Here is a 21,312-nt window from a genome sequence, read left to right on the forward strand (position 1 = left end):
GTGCAATGATAATAAATACTATATTTCTGCCATGTGGAAAATATTTATACTGCCTCTTTTAGCAAAAGTCCTTGGGTGTGTTATTGTGACACCAATTCAATTTCCAGTTCATAATTCTATCATGCAATTCCTGGTGGAAATTACTATACATTAAGTGTGGATTTTCTCTATCAAGTGTTTCGGTTTTGTAACCTTGCTCATTTGCGTTTGAAGGTGAAAAAACCCCTCCACAAGTTGGCAAGTCAATGGTCAATAGACCCCACCATTTTATTCTAGTATTTAGTTTCAGTATAAACTGAAATTTATATTTCAGTATAAACGTCTGATGGGTTGTCACATTTTCAAATATGTAAGACTGCTGGATTTTCCTTCATAGCTTGTGGAACCCTTGACTCCAAGTGGCACAGCACCCAACCAAGCACAGCTTCGTATCCTGAAGGAAACTGAGCTGAAACGAGTCAAGGTTCTTGGCTCTGGGGCTTTTGGAACTGTATACAAGGTAAGAGTCTTCACTCTACAGCAGGAAGTTCCCTCATTTAACCTTTGAATAGTCAAGTTCTGTGTTGCAGCACAGCACTATGTACTGTGGATGGGTTCATGAGCCCTACATAGCTGGGAAACTCAGAATAGTAAAAGTATGTGGGAGGGGCACATCTTCAAGGCTCCAGTGTTGACTTTGGTTTTAATCATATGTACAGATAGTATTTCTTGGTGAGAAAAGGAGCATCAGGCACAATCATTCTTGTATGCAAGAGGACCACACGAGCCAGACTGTCTGATATTAAAATGCAGCATCAATGTTTGTCATTCTGTTCTTAGATAATAACTCAAAGTACACTTTTGGAAAGCCAGAAAAGCTTTGTTTCTCATTTTGCAAGTGTCACAGTGGGTCTCGTAGTAGTAATAATAACTTGTAAGCCAATATTGTCATTAGCTAAACCATAATACTTGCTGTTTCTTACATTTAAACAGATTAATTATGTCAATGCACCCATTAGCAACCAGGTTGCAAGGGCAGAACACACAAGGAAATAATGCTTCAGTTAAAGATATATTTTTTAAGATCTTTTGTTAATATCCAGATCTCAAAGGTATGACATAGGGCTTAATGGCCAAGTCAAACCATTCTCCCAAACCTTTGGGAGCAACCCAAACCAGCCAAATCAAGGCAGTAGGTCAGAACACTGGAGAAGGGCAGATACCGCATCCGTCTTAAAACTGTTAAAGAAATGGAGGAGGTACAGATCACGTCACTACAGCTACAAGATCATGGGAATATATTTTTTAATAGTCTGTTTTAATATACTCAGACTATAATAAAGAGGTAGAAGATGGGTAGTATGAGGTTTCCAAGAACACAGCAATAGTCATGAAGGGTGGAAAAGTATCCCGACACACACACAGTTTGTGAGTTTTAATTTTGAAGTTTACTTTTTAGCCATCTAAGCTTTTAATTCTCAGATATCATTTAATTAGAGAAATAGCCCCTAGATGTTTTGCTGTAGCCCCTAGATTTATCCTATTCCTGTATGATAGTATGACCTAGTGACAATCAGTTTTGAGAGTCTCTTGATAGCTTCAGTGAGTTTAGAATCAAAATCCTGACAGAAAATCCAGATTTTTTTTATCAGAATCAATAGTCAGTGGAGAAAGTACGTGCATCATTGTGCAGATGTTACTCTCTAGAAACCCAGTTGTGGACAGGAAAATAAAGGGGCCTGATGATGACATTCACTGATAAAAAATCTGTCATTCTACATAAGTGTAAGAAGTAGTTTTGTGTGACTTTTATTATTTTATAGCTTTTGTGTATTCTCAGTTCCTAACTGATCTGCACAATGTGCCAAAATGCATCAAAAAGAACTGTGGCTCTGAATGATTTTTTAGTGATGGTTGTTGCCTTAGTCTTCTGTCACTTTTTCTTCTTTTTCCTAGGGGATTTGGGTCCCTGAAGGAGAAACCGTAAAGATTCCTGTGGCCATTAAGATCCTTAATGAGACCACTGGTCCGAAAGCCAATGTCGAGTTTATGGATGTAAGTAAGAGATGATCAGTGTCTTTGAGTTTTGATGGGAATGTCTTTCTGTAGTCCACAGAGATTGTAAAGAGGAGTTTCTGCCAGTTTTCTTTCTTTATATTAAAATAGCAGAAGGAGGTTTGCACACAGAATCAGTATTGTGATGATGTTCAGTGACTGCTACAATATCACATCCCTAAAAAAAATCAGACGCTGATTTTGTGTGTAGGCTGCTTCCATCCCCCCTGAGTCTTTGACAAGCCGTTTCAGTGTTAATGCAACTCCATAGCATTCCCTTTGGTGGCAATGATTAGCCAGTGACCATAGGTCAGTGCTGCTTCTCTGAAGCTGTAGAGCTAGGCAGATCTGTGTGAGGCAATGCTCTGCTCAGGTTACTATATTACAGATAGATTATTACATTTGATGACCTAAGTACTTGGGCTACCAAGGTAATGCCAGTTCTGTGGTAATGAAGGGCTGAGTTTTTCACTGTGCAGGTGTCATGTACACTAAGATGCTTGGAGTTTTCTTCTAAATGATCTTCCCATCAGTGCAAGGCTGAAACTGTTGTTCCATGTGCCAGATATTTTATCTTTCCATAGCAGAGAAACTAGAGGTGAGAGTATGCAAGTCTCCTCTGGTGCAGAACTCAGAGGAACAGAAATTGAGCCTCGTCTCTCTTCTGCTTCATTGTTCCTGAGAACAAAGCACTGGGTGTCTGGAAGCTGTCAGCAGCAGTAAAGCATAACAGGGAGGTAGAAAAAGAATGATACTTTTTTTTTAAAAAGCACTTTTGCTTCACTAATCTGAAATACTGTTAATAAAAGGTCAAGATCCTAATTTTCATGAATGTTCTGTGTTCACCAAGACTATGCACTCAATTTTTAGCTCCATGTCAAGATCGAGCTGTATTGACACTATGAATGTGCATGTGCATTTTTTTGACAAATCAGAGAAATTTGTACCTTTTTGTAAATCTCTGTTAAAAATTTCATGAGACTTAAAAGTCCTGAAAATCTATTTAGTCTATAGGCTTAATTTGGTAAGCATTAATGAGACTGTAAACCACAAGGACAATATACTCTTGTTATGTAGTCTGTTCTTTCACCGATAAATTAATAGAAACATGCAGTTATAGATTTAGTTATTTCAGGAAAACTATCACATGTGCATTCTTAAGCAACTGGACAAAGGCAGTAGAGATTAAAGTATAACCTGCACTTTTTCCAGAGCATTATGTGTTTATGTTGATGACATTCAGTAATCATTGTGCACAAGTTTAGAAAAAAACAAGGTTGTTTTGGTCCTGTTCAAAAGGAATGAATTGTACTAAAGGAATAAAGAGGATTAGATGTTTACTTAGTGGACAAAATAATGATGAAGAGTGTTGTGGCATAGCTCCAGCAAGAGAAGAGCTGGTTTTCAGCACCCTTTTGAAGTGATTGTGTAGAGAGAGCAAGGGCACTGAATGCCACCTGTGCTCCATGACTAACGCTGGTGGTCAGTGATGTAGCTTCCAGCCTCAAGACGAGGAACTTGTTATCACTGTATGAAAGTCAGTGGAACTAAACAACTTGCACCAGCTGAGAATCTGACTCTGATCTGAGAGAGAAATAACAGTAGTATCTCCTTCTCTGGTATCAATGAACCTTGAAGTATTCTACAAAGAAAACAAAGTCCTTGATAAACGACCAAGTTCCTTGTCTGAGCTTTCATAGGTCAGCTTGATCAGCTGGTTTAATTCACTGCACTACATTTCTCTTCAGTATATGCATCATAACACCTGATAAATGGCTCAGAAATTATGAAGTTTTTTTGGAAACTAGAGATCTTAGCTATGTAAGGTACAGCCACGCTAGGAAAGGTTACTTTTTAATTTAACAGTTCCTCATGAGTCTCTGATGCAGTAATAACAAGGTGAGAGAAAAGTTAGTTATTTTTAGTCCTAGAGGTTAATAATAACTTAAAGATTTATTTAATCATAATAAAAATAATTGGACTACGTTGTGAGTTAATATGTGACATTAAGTCTTACATCAATGTCGCATTTGGTATATGTACAGTGGTCTGTAACATCCTTTGTTGCTTTGATGAAGATCAAGTTTCATCTTTTGAAATAGTTGCTTGTGCAATTGTGCAGACATTCCTGCTGTCCTCACCTCTTAACCCAGTCATTTATTTCCTGAAACAAGACACATTTTAAAAAAGATTTATGCAAAGCATTGTTTATGGTTTTAATTTCACTGCTCCTCTGTGTCCCAGAAACGACATAGTTTTAAACTTCTTAATGTTTTAAGTTATTACAAGAAGACAACTTAAACATCTTTCATTGAAGACTAAGTTACTCATTCTCACTCCAAGGCTTTGGTCAGTATGACTATCCTGACAAAACCTGATAGTGTTTCCCAGTGTTATTTTATGAGGAAAATGTAAGTGTACATGCGAAAGCAAAATGCATCAGTTCAGATTTCAGTAAAAAGAGTATTATGAATAGTCATTGTTGGTTAAAGCCAGTTGTATCACATTTTTTAAAGGTTGGCTAAGTGCCATTGTGAACATAGTGGGGGAGTAGCTCTTTCTTTAAGTGTCTGACCTGTTGGTTATGAATGGGAAGAGGAGGTTGTGGGAAGGAGGTATTATTATATGAGTCACACCTTTGACTTTTGTCTTTTTGTATTTGTCAAGTATAAGTGTGCTTTTGTCAGCAATTACTTCTTACTTGATTGTGTATGTCCTTGGACTTGCAAGTAAAACTTAGCATTCCTTTGGAGAGGCTCTGGAAGACATAAAGCCTCTTGTAAACAGCAGCTTATGTACAGAGAGACACTTCAGTGTCTACAGAAATAGCCGGTATAGGTGTTAGTGGCATTGTCCATAGGCTCCGGTTAAAACTGCTAATGTTGGCAGAATGTACGTCTAAAAGTGCTCCTGAAATTTTGTTAAATGTTAGGCTAAAAGAGTAAAGAACAACAATTTGGCTACTGGGCTGTCATTTCAGAACCTTGAACACCCTCTAATGGATCTGTAATGACTATAATGATAGAATGCATGATATTAGCACCTGCTATAGCTGAACACCTCCCACCCTCATCCTGTCAGGGAATGATGAATTTGCCATCATCAAAAAATATATCCCTTATTTGGAATCCTGCTTCAGGGAGTTGCAGCAGTGTCTGCCAGGCTTTCTCCACACATTCCCAGCTAGCTCTTTTTCTTTTCCTCTGCTCTGTGCTTTCTTACATAGTTTTAATCACTGCAGTAGTCTGTGTCTGTTACAACACTGGAAGCCGGAATCTACTAAGTTAACCCACCCTACATTCTCCAGAGAAGAAATAGAATGTACATGTGAACTTCTATGGATTTGTGTTCAGTTTGCAGAGATTGTTGCTACTGTTTTGTAAAATGAAGGTTTACCTTTTTTTTTCCCATTTATTTCTGAATATGTACTACCTCTGGAATAATTTTCAGTCTAAGGTCTTCCCCTCAGGTGTTGAAACGATTGGATGCACAAGGTGCAGGATGTAGCTTCTCCCCTGCTTGGAGGGTCACATTGCATCGGCCCCAGAAAGGTGCTGGGATGGGAATTCAGAGTGCAGGCATTCTGGCTACTGCTCTACCCACAGCCAAGCCTGGGAGGGAGCTCACCAGCAGGCACAGTGGTTATCAGGAAGGAAGGATGTCCTGCTCCTCACCCTAAGGCTGGTAACGGAATGTATGAGGGTCTTGAGTTTTATGGAGGGAAGAGGGGCTTATTGTAAGGAGAAAGGCAAATACACAGCTGAGAGACTATTTACTAGTAGAACAGGATCTTATAATTTCAATGGGAAAACAATTTCACCTCTTCAGCCTTAAACTATTTGACTGTTAAGTCAAGTAGCCATTGGCCTGATCAGATGGTTTAACATCAAACCAGATGCTTGACTGATAATGTAATGCAATTCTGAAGTCATCCTGCAGTTGGAAAGCATAGCAACCCATTTTTGAGGCTGAAAAGAAAATATATTTAGACTAATTTGTCATGAGGAAACTGGCAATTGATCAGGGCTTTTTCTCTCAAGCCCTCTAAGCTTGATGTTTCCAAGAAGTAATCCTGTGAGCTGTGATTCTGTCCAGGGTTTTGATCCACTTACAAGTGTAATCTATCCACCCTGAACTTAAATGCTCCATTATCTGTTAGAAAATAATTAGAGGCTGCAAACACAAGTCTGCATACACATAGTTTCTTGAGAGTCCCTGAGCTCATTGAGATGAAGACAGTTTGACTGATGGTGGTCAGCTGATATTGGGCCAGGAGCTAATAATAGAAGGCAGCGCTGCTTAGGTAGGTGAGGAAGTTAACTTGGGAGACATTAAAGTGAAGGGTTTGGGATTTATGACTGGAAATAAATTTCCCGTTCTCATTTGTTTCCTGGTGAGAGAGCTTCAGAGGCAATTGGTTTCTTTTATGGTTTTATAATTAAGATCTAGGGCCTTCTTGACTTCGCCTGGACATACTGTAGTTCCCTGCTGTCTCTAGGAGCAGTGGTCAGTGCGCAGGACAGCATTTGTCAAGCAAACTGAAAAGGTAATAAGTGACAGTGACCTTCACCAGGCAAGATGCAAACAGCTGTGCATAGGGGCTTAATACCCACATCTTTTATTTGTATCTGGCTTAATTAACTAAATTAATAAAGCTGTCAGTTGTACTGCAAAAAGAAACGGCCTTTCCTGAATTGCAAGCCTATCTTATGATATAAGCAAGTACTCAAGATGTATTGAATGTACCTTTGGTTCAGAGCTTTCAAGAGGGAAAAAATCACATAGCTGACTTGTAAAAGAGAATATTCTCTCCCGTTCAGCTGAAAACCCACAGAGATCTGGAAAGATCTAGATGCTTTCTTTGTTTCTTTAGATGTGTCTCGACGCCACTGTGGAAAGCACACTGGAGCTACATCAAGCTAGTCAGGTGAAGTTGAGAGAAGACTCACCTGTTCTTGGTTTCCACCATTGGCATTAAGCTTAGGAAGATTTTAAGCTGAAGCTTTTGAGTTCCTTCCCTGGCCCACAGCAGCTTTCATAGAGCCCTGGGGCTCCCTACAGACACACTTCGTGATGTACAGTTTTTCATTTGACATAGATGCATTGCATTTACACTGAGTGTCCTTATAAGATCCTGCTTTAGACAGCAATGTGACTGAAGAAATATTTTTTCCTGTCCCTTGAATTATTTTTAGTTGCTTGTATACATTTTATGCTACCTAGCCCAATGTTTGACCCAGGTCTTGACAGTTCATGTATAGATTTCTGAAAGTCTGAAAAAACATTATTGCTGACAGTATTTGGATAGTACATCTGGGCACCCCACAGTCGTTCCACTGACTGCAGGGCTGCTTGGGAAATACAACTGAGTTAATCTTGAATCTCAGTTTAAAGGGAAGGTTCAGGATCAAATGAAATCCTTTATGGCAGCAGTGGGATGTTTTGCCTTACCCTTGTCTGCTGTCAATTCTGTAAACATTCTTTCCAACTGGCATACGGGGTTCCTGTAAGAACAGCTGCTAAGGAACAGCACTGGTACTGCACTGCCTGGTAGTGTGCTTCAGCTGCATTGCAAACAGATTTTCACTCCATCACGTTAAGCTGCTGGCAATGGGGGGGCAAAGGGTGACCTAACTCATCTGATTGTAGGCTCCTTTTTGTGCAGTCTCTCCTCTTCCTCCTACTAATGCACTCTGTTAAGTATCACCACTTAGGAGGGGGAACTGTTTGCCTGTCAGTTCCAGGCACAGAAGTTCACTGTGATTGCAATTGCGATTTCCAACATGTCCAGAGATGCCAGAAATCAGCCTGTCCTTGAGAACACTGCATACCATGTGCAAGCCCCAAGAGTGATCAGCCTCCACAGAAGCTGGAAATCTGATCACTTCTGAAGGTTAGCTGCTTTTAGTCATCCGAAGATTAACTGTTGCAAGGCCACATTTCTTTTCTTTCCATCTTAAGTAATAATTTTCTCTTTAAGTGTTTACTTCCTCCAGTAATTTTTCCTTCTTTAATATCCAAAGGTGAGATTTGTTGTGTATGTGTATAATTTCCGGTATGCAAGAGTATGTGGGGGTACAGAGAAAATATCTATAGAGAAGGGATGAAGTACAAGCATAGACAGACAAATCAAACTGTTTGGAAACAGTTTTGCTGGCATAACACTCTTAACTCGAAAATATAGTGGAGGAAAGAGTTTGCCTACTGTTGGTGATGGAGTAAATGAGCCCTGTTGAAATGTGAACTTTCCAGTGAATTCAACAGGGCTAGGAATTCACCTCTGGAGTCATCCTTCCAAGAAGCCTGCCACAGGTTTAAGGCAGAATCACGTGCTTTATTGAGTGACTGGTGTTATGAGTTCCTCCTAAATTAGTTAGGAAGTATATTCAGAAGCTTTTTGTTGATGACAATTTCCTTAATTAATCCTTGTTTAAAGTTTGTGTTGTGTTACAACTTGAAGACTCTGCAAAAGGCTGGGTAAATCTGTTAGTGGGGAGAAGATCAGGAAGGAATGTTACTTTATTTACTGTGAAACATAACTGTAGATTGATTAAAACTATTAAAAATTCTCATCTAATTCAAGAAGTAATTTTGGCTATAAAGACCGTGTGTGTGAAGGGAACATTTTGAGCTGGTGCCTTGTATTACGATTTCTTTATAAAGATATGAGGCACACCAGTAACAGGGTTGATATTTGTGGCTTTGGAGTGTACTTTTGAGCTTGGTTACTAAAACATGAAATCAGTTATTTCCTTAGCTGTAACTGTTATTGTTATGGAAGTCAGGATGCCATAGTTGCCACTACAGATGGTTGCCACTCAGGACACAGGAGGAGAGAGCCTTTTTGAAAAAAAAAGTGTTCAGTAATTGAACATGCAAAGGATGAAAATATTTTTTTAAATAAAAAGGCAGAAAAGTGGTATTATGAGTATCAAAAGTGGCACACAGTAGTTTAATTTGGAGATTTAATCAGAAGCTCCTGAGATTTGTATTTCCATGATGATTTTTCTGTTGCTTACAGTACTGTGGCATTGCACTCTATGTTGCCACTCTTTACTTTGTTATATCTGGGCATGACCCAGAATTCTGTCCTCTAGCTTCATATTTTCCCAAGACTTTTATGTATTTTGTATCTGAATGTGAGCTTTTAGGAGAACAATCTTGTGCACTTCAGTAAAAACTTCTAATGGATACTGTAAGGCCATGAATTTTGGCGACTTGGCTCCCAACATGATAGTGCTGCAGGTGCTCATCTCTTCATCAGCATAAAAAAGTAGATGGTATGATTTAAGGAAGAGATCATCTGTGTAGGAACAGATCTTGCTGGAGTGGTAGGCTAGAGCTGGTAGGCTTGTTAATTACACACACAAGAAACCACATTCCTTAAACATCAGCAAGGCAACTGGGGACGCTAGAGTTCTTGGCAGAGTCTTTCTGACATTCAGATGCAAAGTACAGAAATAAAACTGAAAAAAATTGGAAAAATGGAAGATGAGATTATTGAATAGTGCTTGGTAGTTTGCAAGAAGCAGCCAAAACAGATATCCAGTTTTAAAGCAGACTTTGAAAACTAAGCAACTACTGCTGACTTACAAATAAAAGAAACTGAAGCTCTCTGTTGCTTTGTGCTTTTATTTTGTGCCTCCAGCTCACATTAACAATATAAAATAGGCACATGTTAATATTTAAGTTTCTGAAGAACAATGTGTATGCCAAAATGTTGCCACAATGATAATAAATGGAGGGGTTTATGGGAACTCTTCATAAAAAAGGGGTACTGTTTCCACAGACTTAAATGTAACACATCCCAAACAAACCTTCACTAGTTCAAGATTAAAAGTGAATCTAATGGGGTTTGAAGGAAAGACTGATGAGGAAATGTCTTGATATATAAGTCAGAGGAGCTGGCAGTAAAACTGTGTATATGTGCTGGCTAATAATTTTTTAAGTACACGAGTCCACGATTTAGTTCAGTGTCAGATGGGTTGGCTACTTCATACCAGATTTTTTATGAAAGCCGGCTGATGGCACTGTGTGTGAGGTCCAGGACATACTGCAACTCATGGATCAGCAACAATGCAGAAAGTGAGCATGGGCAAAGGGCCCTGGAGCATCAATACCTTACATTTGTCATACTTGGTTTTATACTGCCAAAGTGCCAAGTCATAGAATCATAGTGTCACCTTAGATTTAGGAGAGAACAAGGGAGTTTTTTGTGTGATAATGAGGAAAAAAAAATCCAAGACTGTTTTTATACATACAAATATTCACACTGTGTCCATCTTTAATGGAAATGTAACGTTAGAGAAGTACAGGCTTATAGGAGCTGAACTTGAAGTATCATTGCCAAAATGTGTTTTATCTTCAAGATATTGTAGTTTGGAATACTTCTGCCTTAGTGCGTTGTTGCAGATAACCCATCAAAATTTGTGTTTTCCCTGTGTCAGTGATGACCCAGACGTGTAGATACATCAGCAACTGCTATAGATTTACAAAAATGAAATCATTAACGTCTGTTCACATATTATTTACAAGTGATAGTCAACTGTCCCTATGGTTGTAATCAAAGAAATCTGGTACATGACTGGCTTGGTGCTAATCGTTGTAATGTTCTGACACTACCTTTTAGACTTCAGTGCAGTAACAAGGATAAACAGAGCTGAGGTCACAATGTGGGCCACGGTCTACAGAGCACTAACTGCTGATTTGAAGTGCTTCAGTACTGAAATTGTAGTTCCAAAACTAAAAAAGATTTTGTAGAACAATATACTCCATATTAACTTTGATGTTGATACTTGTGATAATATATGGCATGTCTTGGACCCATTAAGATCAGAAGACCTTTCTGCTTTGAAAACATGGTAAGCTTGTCCTGAAAGCCAGGGACAATCAAAATATACACAATAGAGAAAGGGTAGGAAAATGATTATAATTATAGTAATTTATAGATGGGACTCTGAATTACAACACTGATCTCGTAATCTCTAAGAAAAATTTTTTTAAATAGTATATTTTTTTTTTAAATTATGATCTGGCTTTAAATTGGCTTGGAATGTTTACTTAGAAAAGCAGATACTGTATGAGGTTGGTTTTATCTGCTAAGGATATATCTAAATTTTTTTCAAACATCCCTTGTTATCAGTCAGTGCTTGGTCCCAGGACAGGTATTTTAAAGAAGTTGGATAACACTTGATGTAAGGCAAATTGTATATTAGCAACAGGAGGGAGAGAGAGAATAGTTACCTCCTAGTTGCTTAGAAGATGATTACAATTGTATCCTGAAGGTTTCTGCTGTATATAGAATACCAGAGCTTTAATTACATAGACAAATATGCACTGTACAAAATATAATTACATTGGCTTCAGATAGATTAGAGCCTGTTGTGATCTTACTGTTTAACATGAAAACAATAGAAAAATGTTTAAGAAAATACTTATTTGGATTTTTTGGGCTATGTTGACAAACTGCAGCTGTGTTTTGTTTGCACAATATGAGTTTCAAAGGTCAATGATCAATGTGAAATACATTTCTCGTGCCACTGGTGCTGGCTAAAGTGATGACCACCATGTATAATTGTGGTGGTTTAACCCTGACTGGGTGCCAGGTGCTCACCAAAGGTATTCTGTCACTTCTCTCCCTCCACAGGGCCACAGGTCCTGCCAGCAACTTACTCCAGTGTGGGCTTCCCACAAGGCCACAGCCTCTTTCGGGCATCCACCCACTCTGGTGTGGGGTCCTCCACAGGCTGCGAGTGGGTCTCTGCTCCGCCATGGACCTCCGTAGGCTGCAGGCACACAGTTGCCTCAACATGGGCTGCACCACAGGTCACAGGGTAATCTCTCTTCCAGAGCCTAAGCTCCTCCTCCCCCTCCTTCTCCACTGACCTTGGTGTCTGTGGAGATGTTTTCACATTCTCACTCCCTTCTGCTCCTGCTGCTGCAGTTTAGCACCTGCACAGCAACTTCTTCCCCTTTTCCAATACGTTAATCACAGAGGTGTTACCTCCATCACTAATTGGCTCAGCCTTGGTCAGCAGTGTGTCCATCTCAGAGCTGGCTGGCACTGGCCCTGTCAGATACAGGGGAAGCTTCTGGCAGCTCTTTTTAAAGAGGCCAACCCTGTAGCCCCCCACTACCAAAACCTGGCCACAAGAGCCCACTACAGTCTTGTGTTGGTAAATCTTGTCATATGGAGGAGTATCAATGCAAAGGTAGGAAACAGCTGAGGTACAGTCAAGTAACAGTTTATCTGATGGAAATGTAAGACGTCAGTAAAGATGGAGATCGCAGAACAGGGACTAGCCACGGGAGTTCTCCAGACTTTGATTTACTGAGTGGAGCTAATGTCAGTGGATAGGCAACCCCAAGTTGAATCTATTTGGAAGCATTGTCCTGTGGTGAGGATGCTTTTTCTGGCTATGTAGTGTCCTTTGGTGGAGTTCAGTGATTTGTATGTGTATATAAAACCAGAATTTAGCTCTTTATATGTTTTCTGAAGCCAAGCAAATTGTGTAACTGAAGTATTGATGGTTTACGTCAGTGGCTAGAGTCACCTGCTAAAAATACAAGTCCTCTGTGAAGTTATTTTAGTAATTAAAGTGTTTGGAAATAAATGGTGTTTGAAATGAGGAAAGAAAGTGAGTTTCCTTGGTGAAATGTTTCCTTGGCAAAATATTGAACAAATATCTTGGTAAAATATATTAGCTTGATGGAACTACATTCCTCATCTAGAATATGGTTTAGAAATAGGACAGTGATTGAAATATCTGGATTGTCACTTTTTGAATGAACTCTAGTGGATTTCTGGTTTGAAGTCTTTGGCTCAATGATTTTGATGATTTATTATACTGGAATATTGTCATATCCAAACTGGAATATTACACATTTTTCCTATGTGTTCAAGTTGTGGACAGCACGGAGGAGGAGTGGGAGGAGCGAGTTCGGTTTTTTTCCTTTAGCTGAGTAAAGGATAGGAAACATTTTGCAGTGGTAGATCATCTCTGAAGATCTGAATGCTGTGTCCTGTGTGATTTTAAGCAGAGCAATGCTTCTGTTTCCTCTGTTACTAATTGCTTCTATGAGATGAGAGTGGAATTTACATAGTCACAGCACAATCTAAAAATGTCATCTTTATCTACTTTCAAAACCTCTTGGGGAACACTTCTGTACAGCCTCCAGTGATGTGCAACAGCTTGCCATGGCTTTGGCATTTCACTGGCACGTAAGTCTGCTGAGGATGACCTAAGAACTGGCATCTCGGTGTTCTGCTGAGCTTCATGGTATGCCTCTCAGAGGAACAGCGTATTGTGTGATCCCATTAGGATGTCACACCAAGGTAGCCTAGGTCTTTAAAAACTTTTTTAAAAAGAAAACAGAAATTAATGCAAAGAGAAATAGATGAGTTAATTATATGTAACTTCTGCTTTATAAAATTCATCCCAAATAGTTGTGTTGATTGGAAAGGCTGATGGTGTAACAGCTGTGGATACCTTTTCTGGCTGTTTATTAAATGTCACTAGTGATCCTGGCAGTAAGATGCAAACCAGGTGCTAGTAGTCAAAGCTCCCTGCAGTGTGGATGGAGTTATTGCTTTATAATCAGGGTGCAAGCTGACTGTCCTTCAGATCAGAAAACAAGCTTGCTCATTGTTTTGGCATATCCAAAACTATGGCATATCCATAGAGCTGCTGTGAATATTTCTCTAGCACTAACTTTGGCACAGCAGTAGCGCCTTGGGGTTCCAGGTGTTCTAATTGTGCCTTCTTTGCCTTGAGTTTCCCTGGCAATGTCAGTTAGGAAGAGCCATTTCGATTTTCTTTCCTTATGAGGAAAGGCTGTGGAAACTGGGGCTGTTTAGTCTAGAGACGAGGAGACTGAAGGAGGATCTCATTAATATTTGTGAGTATATAAATAGTGGATGTCAGGAGGTTGGGACATCTCTTTTTTCTATTGTACCTAGCAACAGGACAAGGGGTAATGGGATGAAGCTGGAACACAAAAAGTTCCATTTAAACATAAGAAAAAACTATTTCACTGTGAGGGTGAGGGAGCCCTGGCACAGGCTGCCCGGGAAGGATGTGGAGTCTCCTTCCTTGGAGGTCTTCAAAACCTACCTGGATGCATTCCTATGTGACCTGATCTAGGTGGACCTGTTTCTGCAGGGGGGTTGGACTAGATGATCTCTAAAGGTCCCTTCCAATCCCTATGATTCTATGATTTTACTCTATTTATACTACTCTCAGCTTATAGATTACTTATAAAACAGGCATTCCCTCCTGCAATATTGCAAGTTTAAGTGATGTTTACGTATAACTTTATGTTCTTGGCTTCTATACTTTAGTGAGACCTTGCCTTTGTAAGAGTATCTACATAGCCACCACTAATAAATACAATTGTACTTATTGATTTGACTGAGGCTTTTGTATTGGTAACAAACAGTTTGCTACTCATTTATGCAAGTTTGTTCTTGGAGTTGTTCGACTCACCCTGACAGAAGTCTGGACCTGGATATGGCCACAGATTGAAGGTCAGACACGGTATTCAATGTGAGGATTATTGCACATGTCAAGATTTTAACAACATGAAAAAACAGACATTATTATTATATGGTTATATATATATATGTAATACCCTGACAATAGGACATGCTCAGATCTTGTGATGGGAGGCTGAGGGAGCTGAGACTCTAGCTTGGAGGAGACTGAGGGGCGACCTCATTAATGTTTACAAATATATAAAGTGTGGGTATCAGGAGGATGGAGCCAGGCTGTTCTCAGTGATGTCCAATGATAGGACAAGGGGCAATGGGTACAAGCCAGAACATAAGAGGTTCCAAAGAAACACAAGGAAAAACTTCATTGTGGGGGTGATGGAGCACTGGAATGGGCTGCCCAGATGGATTGTGGAGTCTCCTTCTCTGGCGACATTCAAAAGCCACCTGGATGAGTCCTTGTGTGACCTACTCTGGGTGGTCCTGCTGTGGCAGGGGGATTGGACTAGATGATCTTTTGAGGTCCCTTACAACCCTTAAGATTCTGTGATCCTGTGGAAGTGTAAGAAACTTCCACAGGATCATGTGAAACCTTATGATTAGAGCATAAGACAAGCTGCCAGTCTTAAGTTTTATAAGAACACACATACTGCCTTCCAAAACTATGGCCAGGCCAAAGATGTGAGCTACTTTTGCTGTCCTTTGCGTTGATTTACTAAAGTTTGCCACTTGTCAGCGACACGTTACTGTACTGAACCGAGTGGGCTGATGCCCACCCGTGACCAGGGAAGGGGATGGAGGAGCCATCCTGGCTTGCTGCCAAGTGCCCTCAGGGTCACTCGCTCACCTACCCATACTCTAAGGGACTGGGAAGAAAATGGGAGGGACAGGAGAAAACTTGCATCAAAATAAGGATGGGGAGAAAACAGCAGGCAGAGTAACATTGAACAGAAGAAAGCTCTGTACTCGGGAAATCCGTGTCAGCTTTTAGAGACTTTGTGGTTCACTGATGGCAACTTCATCAAGAAAAAAACATCCAACAGCAGACCAAATAGTCCAACAAAACCTCTTTTTAAAAAATATTATCATCCCTTTGCAGTATTTGAGTTCTGAACGTGATGCTTTTAGGCAACTGGAAACAAATGAGGGAAACGTGGAGATGAGTCTATTTTGAATTCTCAATTGTGAAAGATTAAATACCTGGCTTATGGGCAAATTGTATCTTTGATTAAAACAACTCTTAATGTTGACAGTACACTTGATGAAATTACATTACAATCTGATGGTATCACTTTAAATTGATTCTGAAGGAAGGAAGGAAGGAAGGAGCTTTGAGTGTGTGATATTATACAGTGAAGCTTTCGAGTGCTAACAGAAAATTTCAAAGCAATGCCCGAAGACTCTTCAGAAAAGAGTGAAAACTTGATAGATTTTTTTTTCCTCTATCACTCATGCTTGAGTCCTTGCCATCACTCATCTTAAATCAAAGCAATAACTCCCTCCTACTGAAAGGAATCTGCAAGGCTGGAAATGTTTATAAGCTGGTCAGTGGTAAGGTCTGTTTACCTTCCTGTTTGAATAACATTGCAGTGGTTGCTTTTTTAGCCTGTATGTTTAGAACTTCAAACATTTTTGCTCGCTGCATCAAAACAGTAAGAAAAACCACTTTTGACAGACTACTCTGAAATAATATGTCACAAATTCTCAGTAAAACATTTTTCAGAATGAAACAATATTTTTATAAAGAAGTATGCATGCTGTTAACCACTTACACCAGATCTGCAAGAGTGGGTAGCTAGTCTGAAACTCTTCCTTGTTTTGATGGCTTTCAGTGGAAACTTTCCTCGTTGCTGAGGTCCTGATCTCTTGGCCATTTATGCATAAAAGTGAACTGAAAATGGTCTGGATTTTGCTTTCTAATCACCAAAATCAGTGTTTTCAGGGAAGCTTCACAGAAAGGCTGGTGGGAGTTGTCCCCCGACTGATGGAAAATGATCACTTAGCTTGTGCACTAGAGGTCTGTTCCTTTAGATTTGAGACTTCTCCTCAGCTGCTTAGCACAGGCTCTGATGAGCTGGGAGACAGAAGCATATGGTGTGTGGATTCTACAAAACGGATCTACTTCCCTTTCAAATATTTAAGCATGTGCTTAAATTTAAGCGCTTGAGCTCTGTTGCAGCCAGTATGGTTGCCCATGCTCTCAGTGTCGCAGGACAGGGATCACAGTACTGCTTTCTTTTTTAAAAAAAGAAAGCTGCAGCCTGGAGGCAGAGTGGGACAAGGACCTACAGCCATCTTCTCTCGATGTCATAAGCTTGGTTAGGGCCAAGTGAGCAGCACTTGCCTGATGCTGTTTCCTTCATATTTGTGCATGATAGACCACATATTTATATTTTTGCATTGTAGATCACATATTTATGTTTGTGCATGATAGCCCCTGCTTTGGAATTTTATTTTTTCATTGTTATTTTTTATCTTAGAAAGTGTAGGGTGTAATGGCACATCTCGGAGCTGTAGGAATAAATTAATCTCACCATCTAATGGTGCAGCACACTTGTACTCCACTCTAAGTATGCAGTTTACTCCACTTACTACCTGATAAACCTCCAGTCAAGCTGAATTCAAAAAAGCTCAATTCTCTTATGTCCCAAACAGATTAAGACCAAAACCACACCTTCTTGCTGTGCCAGCCAAACTCAGTATTTCCCCAAAGAAAAAGGGATTGATTGTGTGTGTGTATATAGGTCCAGTGAGTGTATAGGATTTGGACCTGAACGTACACTAGTACACTTCTGTGCAACAACCCTTGATGAACCAGTATCTACTGTAAGTAGAAGGTTGTTACACACTGCAACAGGCCACCCAGGAAAGTGGTGGAGTCCACATCCCTGGAGATATTTAAAAGTCATGTAGATGAGATGCTGAGGGACATGGTTTAGTAGTGGGTTTGTCAGTGCCAAGTTAGTGGTTGGACTCAAGGATATTAAAGGTCTTTTCCACCTGAAACGATTCTGTGATTATATTCATCTTGACTTATGCTTGAAGTATGGATATGGATGTGTAGAAAGATGATTTAAAAAAAACCCAAAACAACAACTTTCTTCATTTGCTCCCGAGTCCTGCTTCTCCAGTGAGAAGTTGAGACAGTTTGTTGTACGCAGTCTAGGTGTTGTTATTATTTCTCAGGAGGGTACAATGACAGAAACCTGTTTAGTCACAGGACATGAGATCTGCTAACTTACTCACATGAGCCAAATTAAAACCCACATCTCATTCTTGCAGTAGTAACCTCAGGGCTGAATTTGCCCTTGCAGCATTCAAGTGTTGGTCACGGTATTACACAGCAGTAAAACTGGTTATAGAAGCTGTTGCCAAGTCCCAAATAAGACTTTTGCCTGAAAGTGCCCTGTTAAATGTGTCTGCTCCTAATGACTGTAAAATGGTTCCTAGAAAAACAGCTGTGGCAGTTTATTCTGTTACTGTCTTCCCTCTTTTTGCTACTGGGCTCTTGGGCTCTGATCTCCTTTGTTGGTTCCTATAGCTGTGTCTCTCATTTCATTTTCAGAACTGGCTGAGACATTTCAACAGTAGTTTTGCAGAGAGTATGTGCCCGAGTGGCAAAAAGTTGCAGCCTGAGGACTGAAAGTACATAGCATTGCTGCTATAACGCCATTGAAAACGTCATCTTGCATAGGAAGTGCAGGGAAAATGTAGCAATGGCTATCACAGTCATGATGTGGGCATGTACATTGTTGAGGATGTATGTGGTGCTGCCTCAACTTAAGTAATTGTGCAGGCTGCATAGTCTAAGTCAGCTGTAACCTAAAAAAATTGAAAGACCTAGCAGACAAACAAAAGGTATTGAAAATATGTTGGATCGTAATTGGATCTGCCCTGAGGCAGGTCAGACTTGCATTCCAGACAGATATTTGCCCTAGCCATTAGAAGATTCTAATTTTAATGTAAAAAGCAGTGTCTTCACTGTAGTATCTCCTGTTACCATAGCAGTTTCTTTCTTTCAGAAAAAATGCCCAGGACAGTATGAAGTCAGCTTTTAAGTACATTTATTCACTTGACAATGATTAGAAAAAACAGGTGGATTGTTCTTTTCTAGCTTCTTTTTTGTTTTGTTTTGTTTGAGGGCATTTCATGGTGAGAACAGTTAGAAGCAGAAGGTTAGGAAATCAAAGAATTTGTCAGGCTTTGCCCCTGCTCATTGAACGCTTTATCAGGTGCATATGTTTGTCAGGATTGACTGGGCTTGCTGAATTGGAGCAGCAGACCTGTGAAACACACTCTCCATTCTAGAGAAGCATCTCCTGCACTAGCTCTGGGGCATAGCACATGTATGTGGCACACTGGAAGGGAAATCAGCTGCCTAAGAGTAACCCTCTCCCAGTGCTCTCTGTGGTGTGGCCACTAGCACTCAGGAAGCTCGTTTATTAAAGAAGGAGTCTCTCTTCCCCTCTGCCAGATATTTAAGTCATATAAGGAGATAATCAGTATTGCTTCAAATGTGACTTTTCTTGTTAGATGAAGCCCTCAGCAGCAGGAACATGAGGTTATCAAGTACTGCATTTGAAGGTACTAGATCTGTCAAGGGGTGCAGGAGTCTTAATGATACCACCTGTCAACATGTTTCAGAGCCTCTGTAAGCAGCTGAGAGAAGGTCTGTTGAGGGATTCTGATGTTCGGTTTTCCTTTAGAGCATGGTTTTGGTCTCAATAGAGTGATGGCTCATTGTCAGCTCTGCCTGATCCCAGGACCCAGTGATCTCAGGAGTTGCCTGTGTGCCATCTCTAGCATCTCAGGAACAGTCTGGGCAGGGGTACTTGACCATGTACTGAACTGATGTACTAACAAGGACATGTGTTGGAAGAATGTTGTGCACTGGACCACTCCAGGTGGAGAAGAAATTTTCAACATGGACATAAGCATGACGTAATTGCTTGTGGCATGTGCACCTTGCTAAGTCCACGGGTTTGCCAACTAAATGGTCAGAGAAACAAACCAATATCAAAGAATGCTCTCCAGGGACCACCATGCTGGTTAATATTTATGTTCAGCTGTAATTGTTAGCAATAACATGTTAAAGTAGGAAAGCAGGAAGTTAAAAACCATTGTATAAGATATACTGTAGGTATTACAGAGAGCACTCTTTCTTCTCAGTCTCCAGAGTTGCTTTTTTTGCCTCATCCTGGAAGGCCAAAATGAAAATCCTGTTTAGTTGGATTTTGAGTTACTTTTCAGGAAGAGCAGTCAAATTAAAGGCATTTCAAACATGACTGTAGAGTGTAGATAGATCAGAACACAGTTTTAGGTAGGATTTTCCAGGCTATCTGAGAAATGGAGGCAACTTGAGTGACCTATGAGATGTGAGCGGCTAGTTCCCTTTGTCATCCGTGTTGACAAGTGCTTTTAGCTTAGATATAACTCTGCATTGTATCATTACAGTGATAGCCAGCTCTCGTGACCTAAATAAGATCTGCCTGTCTAAGACTGTTTTGACAGTCAAGAGGCAGAAACTCTGAGGGATTCTTCTGGCCTCTGGCTGTAGGTTAGCAATTGCACCTCCTCAGAGACCCCTTTGACGCAGCCAGGCCAAGAGAAACCAGAGTCAGAAGTCTGCTAACAGCTCACTGGGACCTACAAACTCTTCTTCCTGGGTGTGCTATTGTGTTACTAAATGCACATGACAGATGGGACAATGTAAAGCCTTGAAACAGCATTTATGTCATTGTTCAATGTAATTATTTAATATAGGGTTGTGTATTTAAATTACAGGAACTGAGCTTAACATGGCAGTAATTCATCCTCATTCTAAATGGGCAGAAGAGAGGGATAGTCAATGTGACGTGATTTCTGATGTAAAATAGCATATCTGAGAAGTGTAATACTGAGTTGTACACAAAAGGCTCAATGAAAGCCACTTGCTATTCTCTGTGATGAACTTGGGGGCACAAAACAATGGCCCTGCCAAGCTACCTGTGGGATTAGCTGCGTTCTGCATCAAGCTCGCACTTAGCCATCCTTCTCCTCAGCTATATTAACACTGTAAGCTCTGCTGTGAATAGAATATACATAGGCAGCCTTCATTTTAAGAAACTCGTCTGAGATCTTTTGACCAGCCTCAGCTGGTCAGGGCTCAACTTAAACTGAAAAATACATCCTAGCGGTAAGGGCAAGCTGAGCTCTGCAACTGCTGCCTGTGTTTGAGCTCACTGGCTTATACCTGTCCTGTGTAGAACTGCCACGCACTGCTGTGATAATTGATACCTGAGCAGTGACAGTAGCATAAACAAAATCCAGGGAGAGATTTGGTTTAGCTAGGGAGTTACTCCTCTGATAAGATTTCTTGGTCCTGTAGATAGATGGAGGGTGCCGGATGTCCAACAGGAGCCTTTCAAAACTGTCACCACTCCTGTCATTTCTCAGATACTAGTGTGAGCACATGATGTTACAAAGACTCTGACTCCCAAGGGAAAGATGAAGCCCTGTATCTTAAAGATTTCTCTCCCCCTGCTCCCCTTTGTTTTAAGCTTCAAGAGATTTTCTTCCCGAGAAAGATAAAGTGATCCGAGGCTCACTTCCCACTAATGCTGCAGATTTCCTGTGTAACTGTGGAGACTAGGTCATGCTTTTCTGTACCTCAGTTTCCTCTCCATTAAATTAGAATAAGCACAATTTTAGAATTATTCACACAGTTGTGCCATTTGAGTGTGAGACAAGATCTGCAGACATAAGGCTACCGAAAGACATGGTGAATTGCACAGGCTGGTTTTTAAAGA

General features: G+C 40.3%; 1 protein-coding gene across 1 annotated transcript in view; it reads left to right on the top strand.

The window, feature by feature from the left end:
* The window catches only part of ERBB4 (erb-b2 receptor tyrosine kinase 4), a 422,209-nt gene that overhangs the window by 294,897 nt on the left and 106,000 nt on the right, over positions 1-21,312 (top strand). The window contains exons 19-20 of the mRNA XM_062001955.1: positions 377-499; positions 1,936-2,034. Coding sequence (XP_061857939.1) covers positions 377-499; positions 1,936-2,034 — 222 coding nt within the window. The remainder of the gene's footprint in view (positions 1-376; positions 500-1,935; positions 2,035-21,312) is intronic.

The sequence above is a fragment of the Colius striatus genome, chromosome 9, assembly GCF_028858725.1.
Source record: "Colius striatus isolate bColStr4 chromosome 9, bColStr4.1.hap1, whole genome shotgun sequence".
NCBI classification, from domain to species: Eukaryota; Metazoa; Chordata; class Aves; order Coliiformes; family Coliidae; genus Colius; species Colius striatus.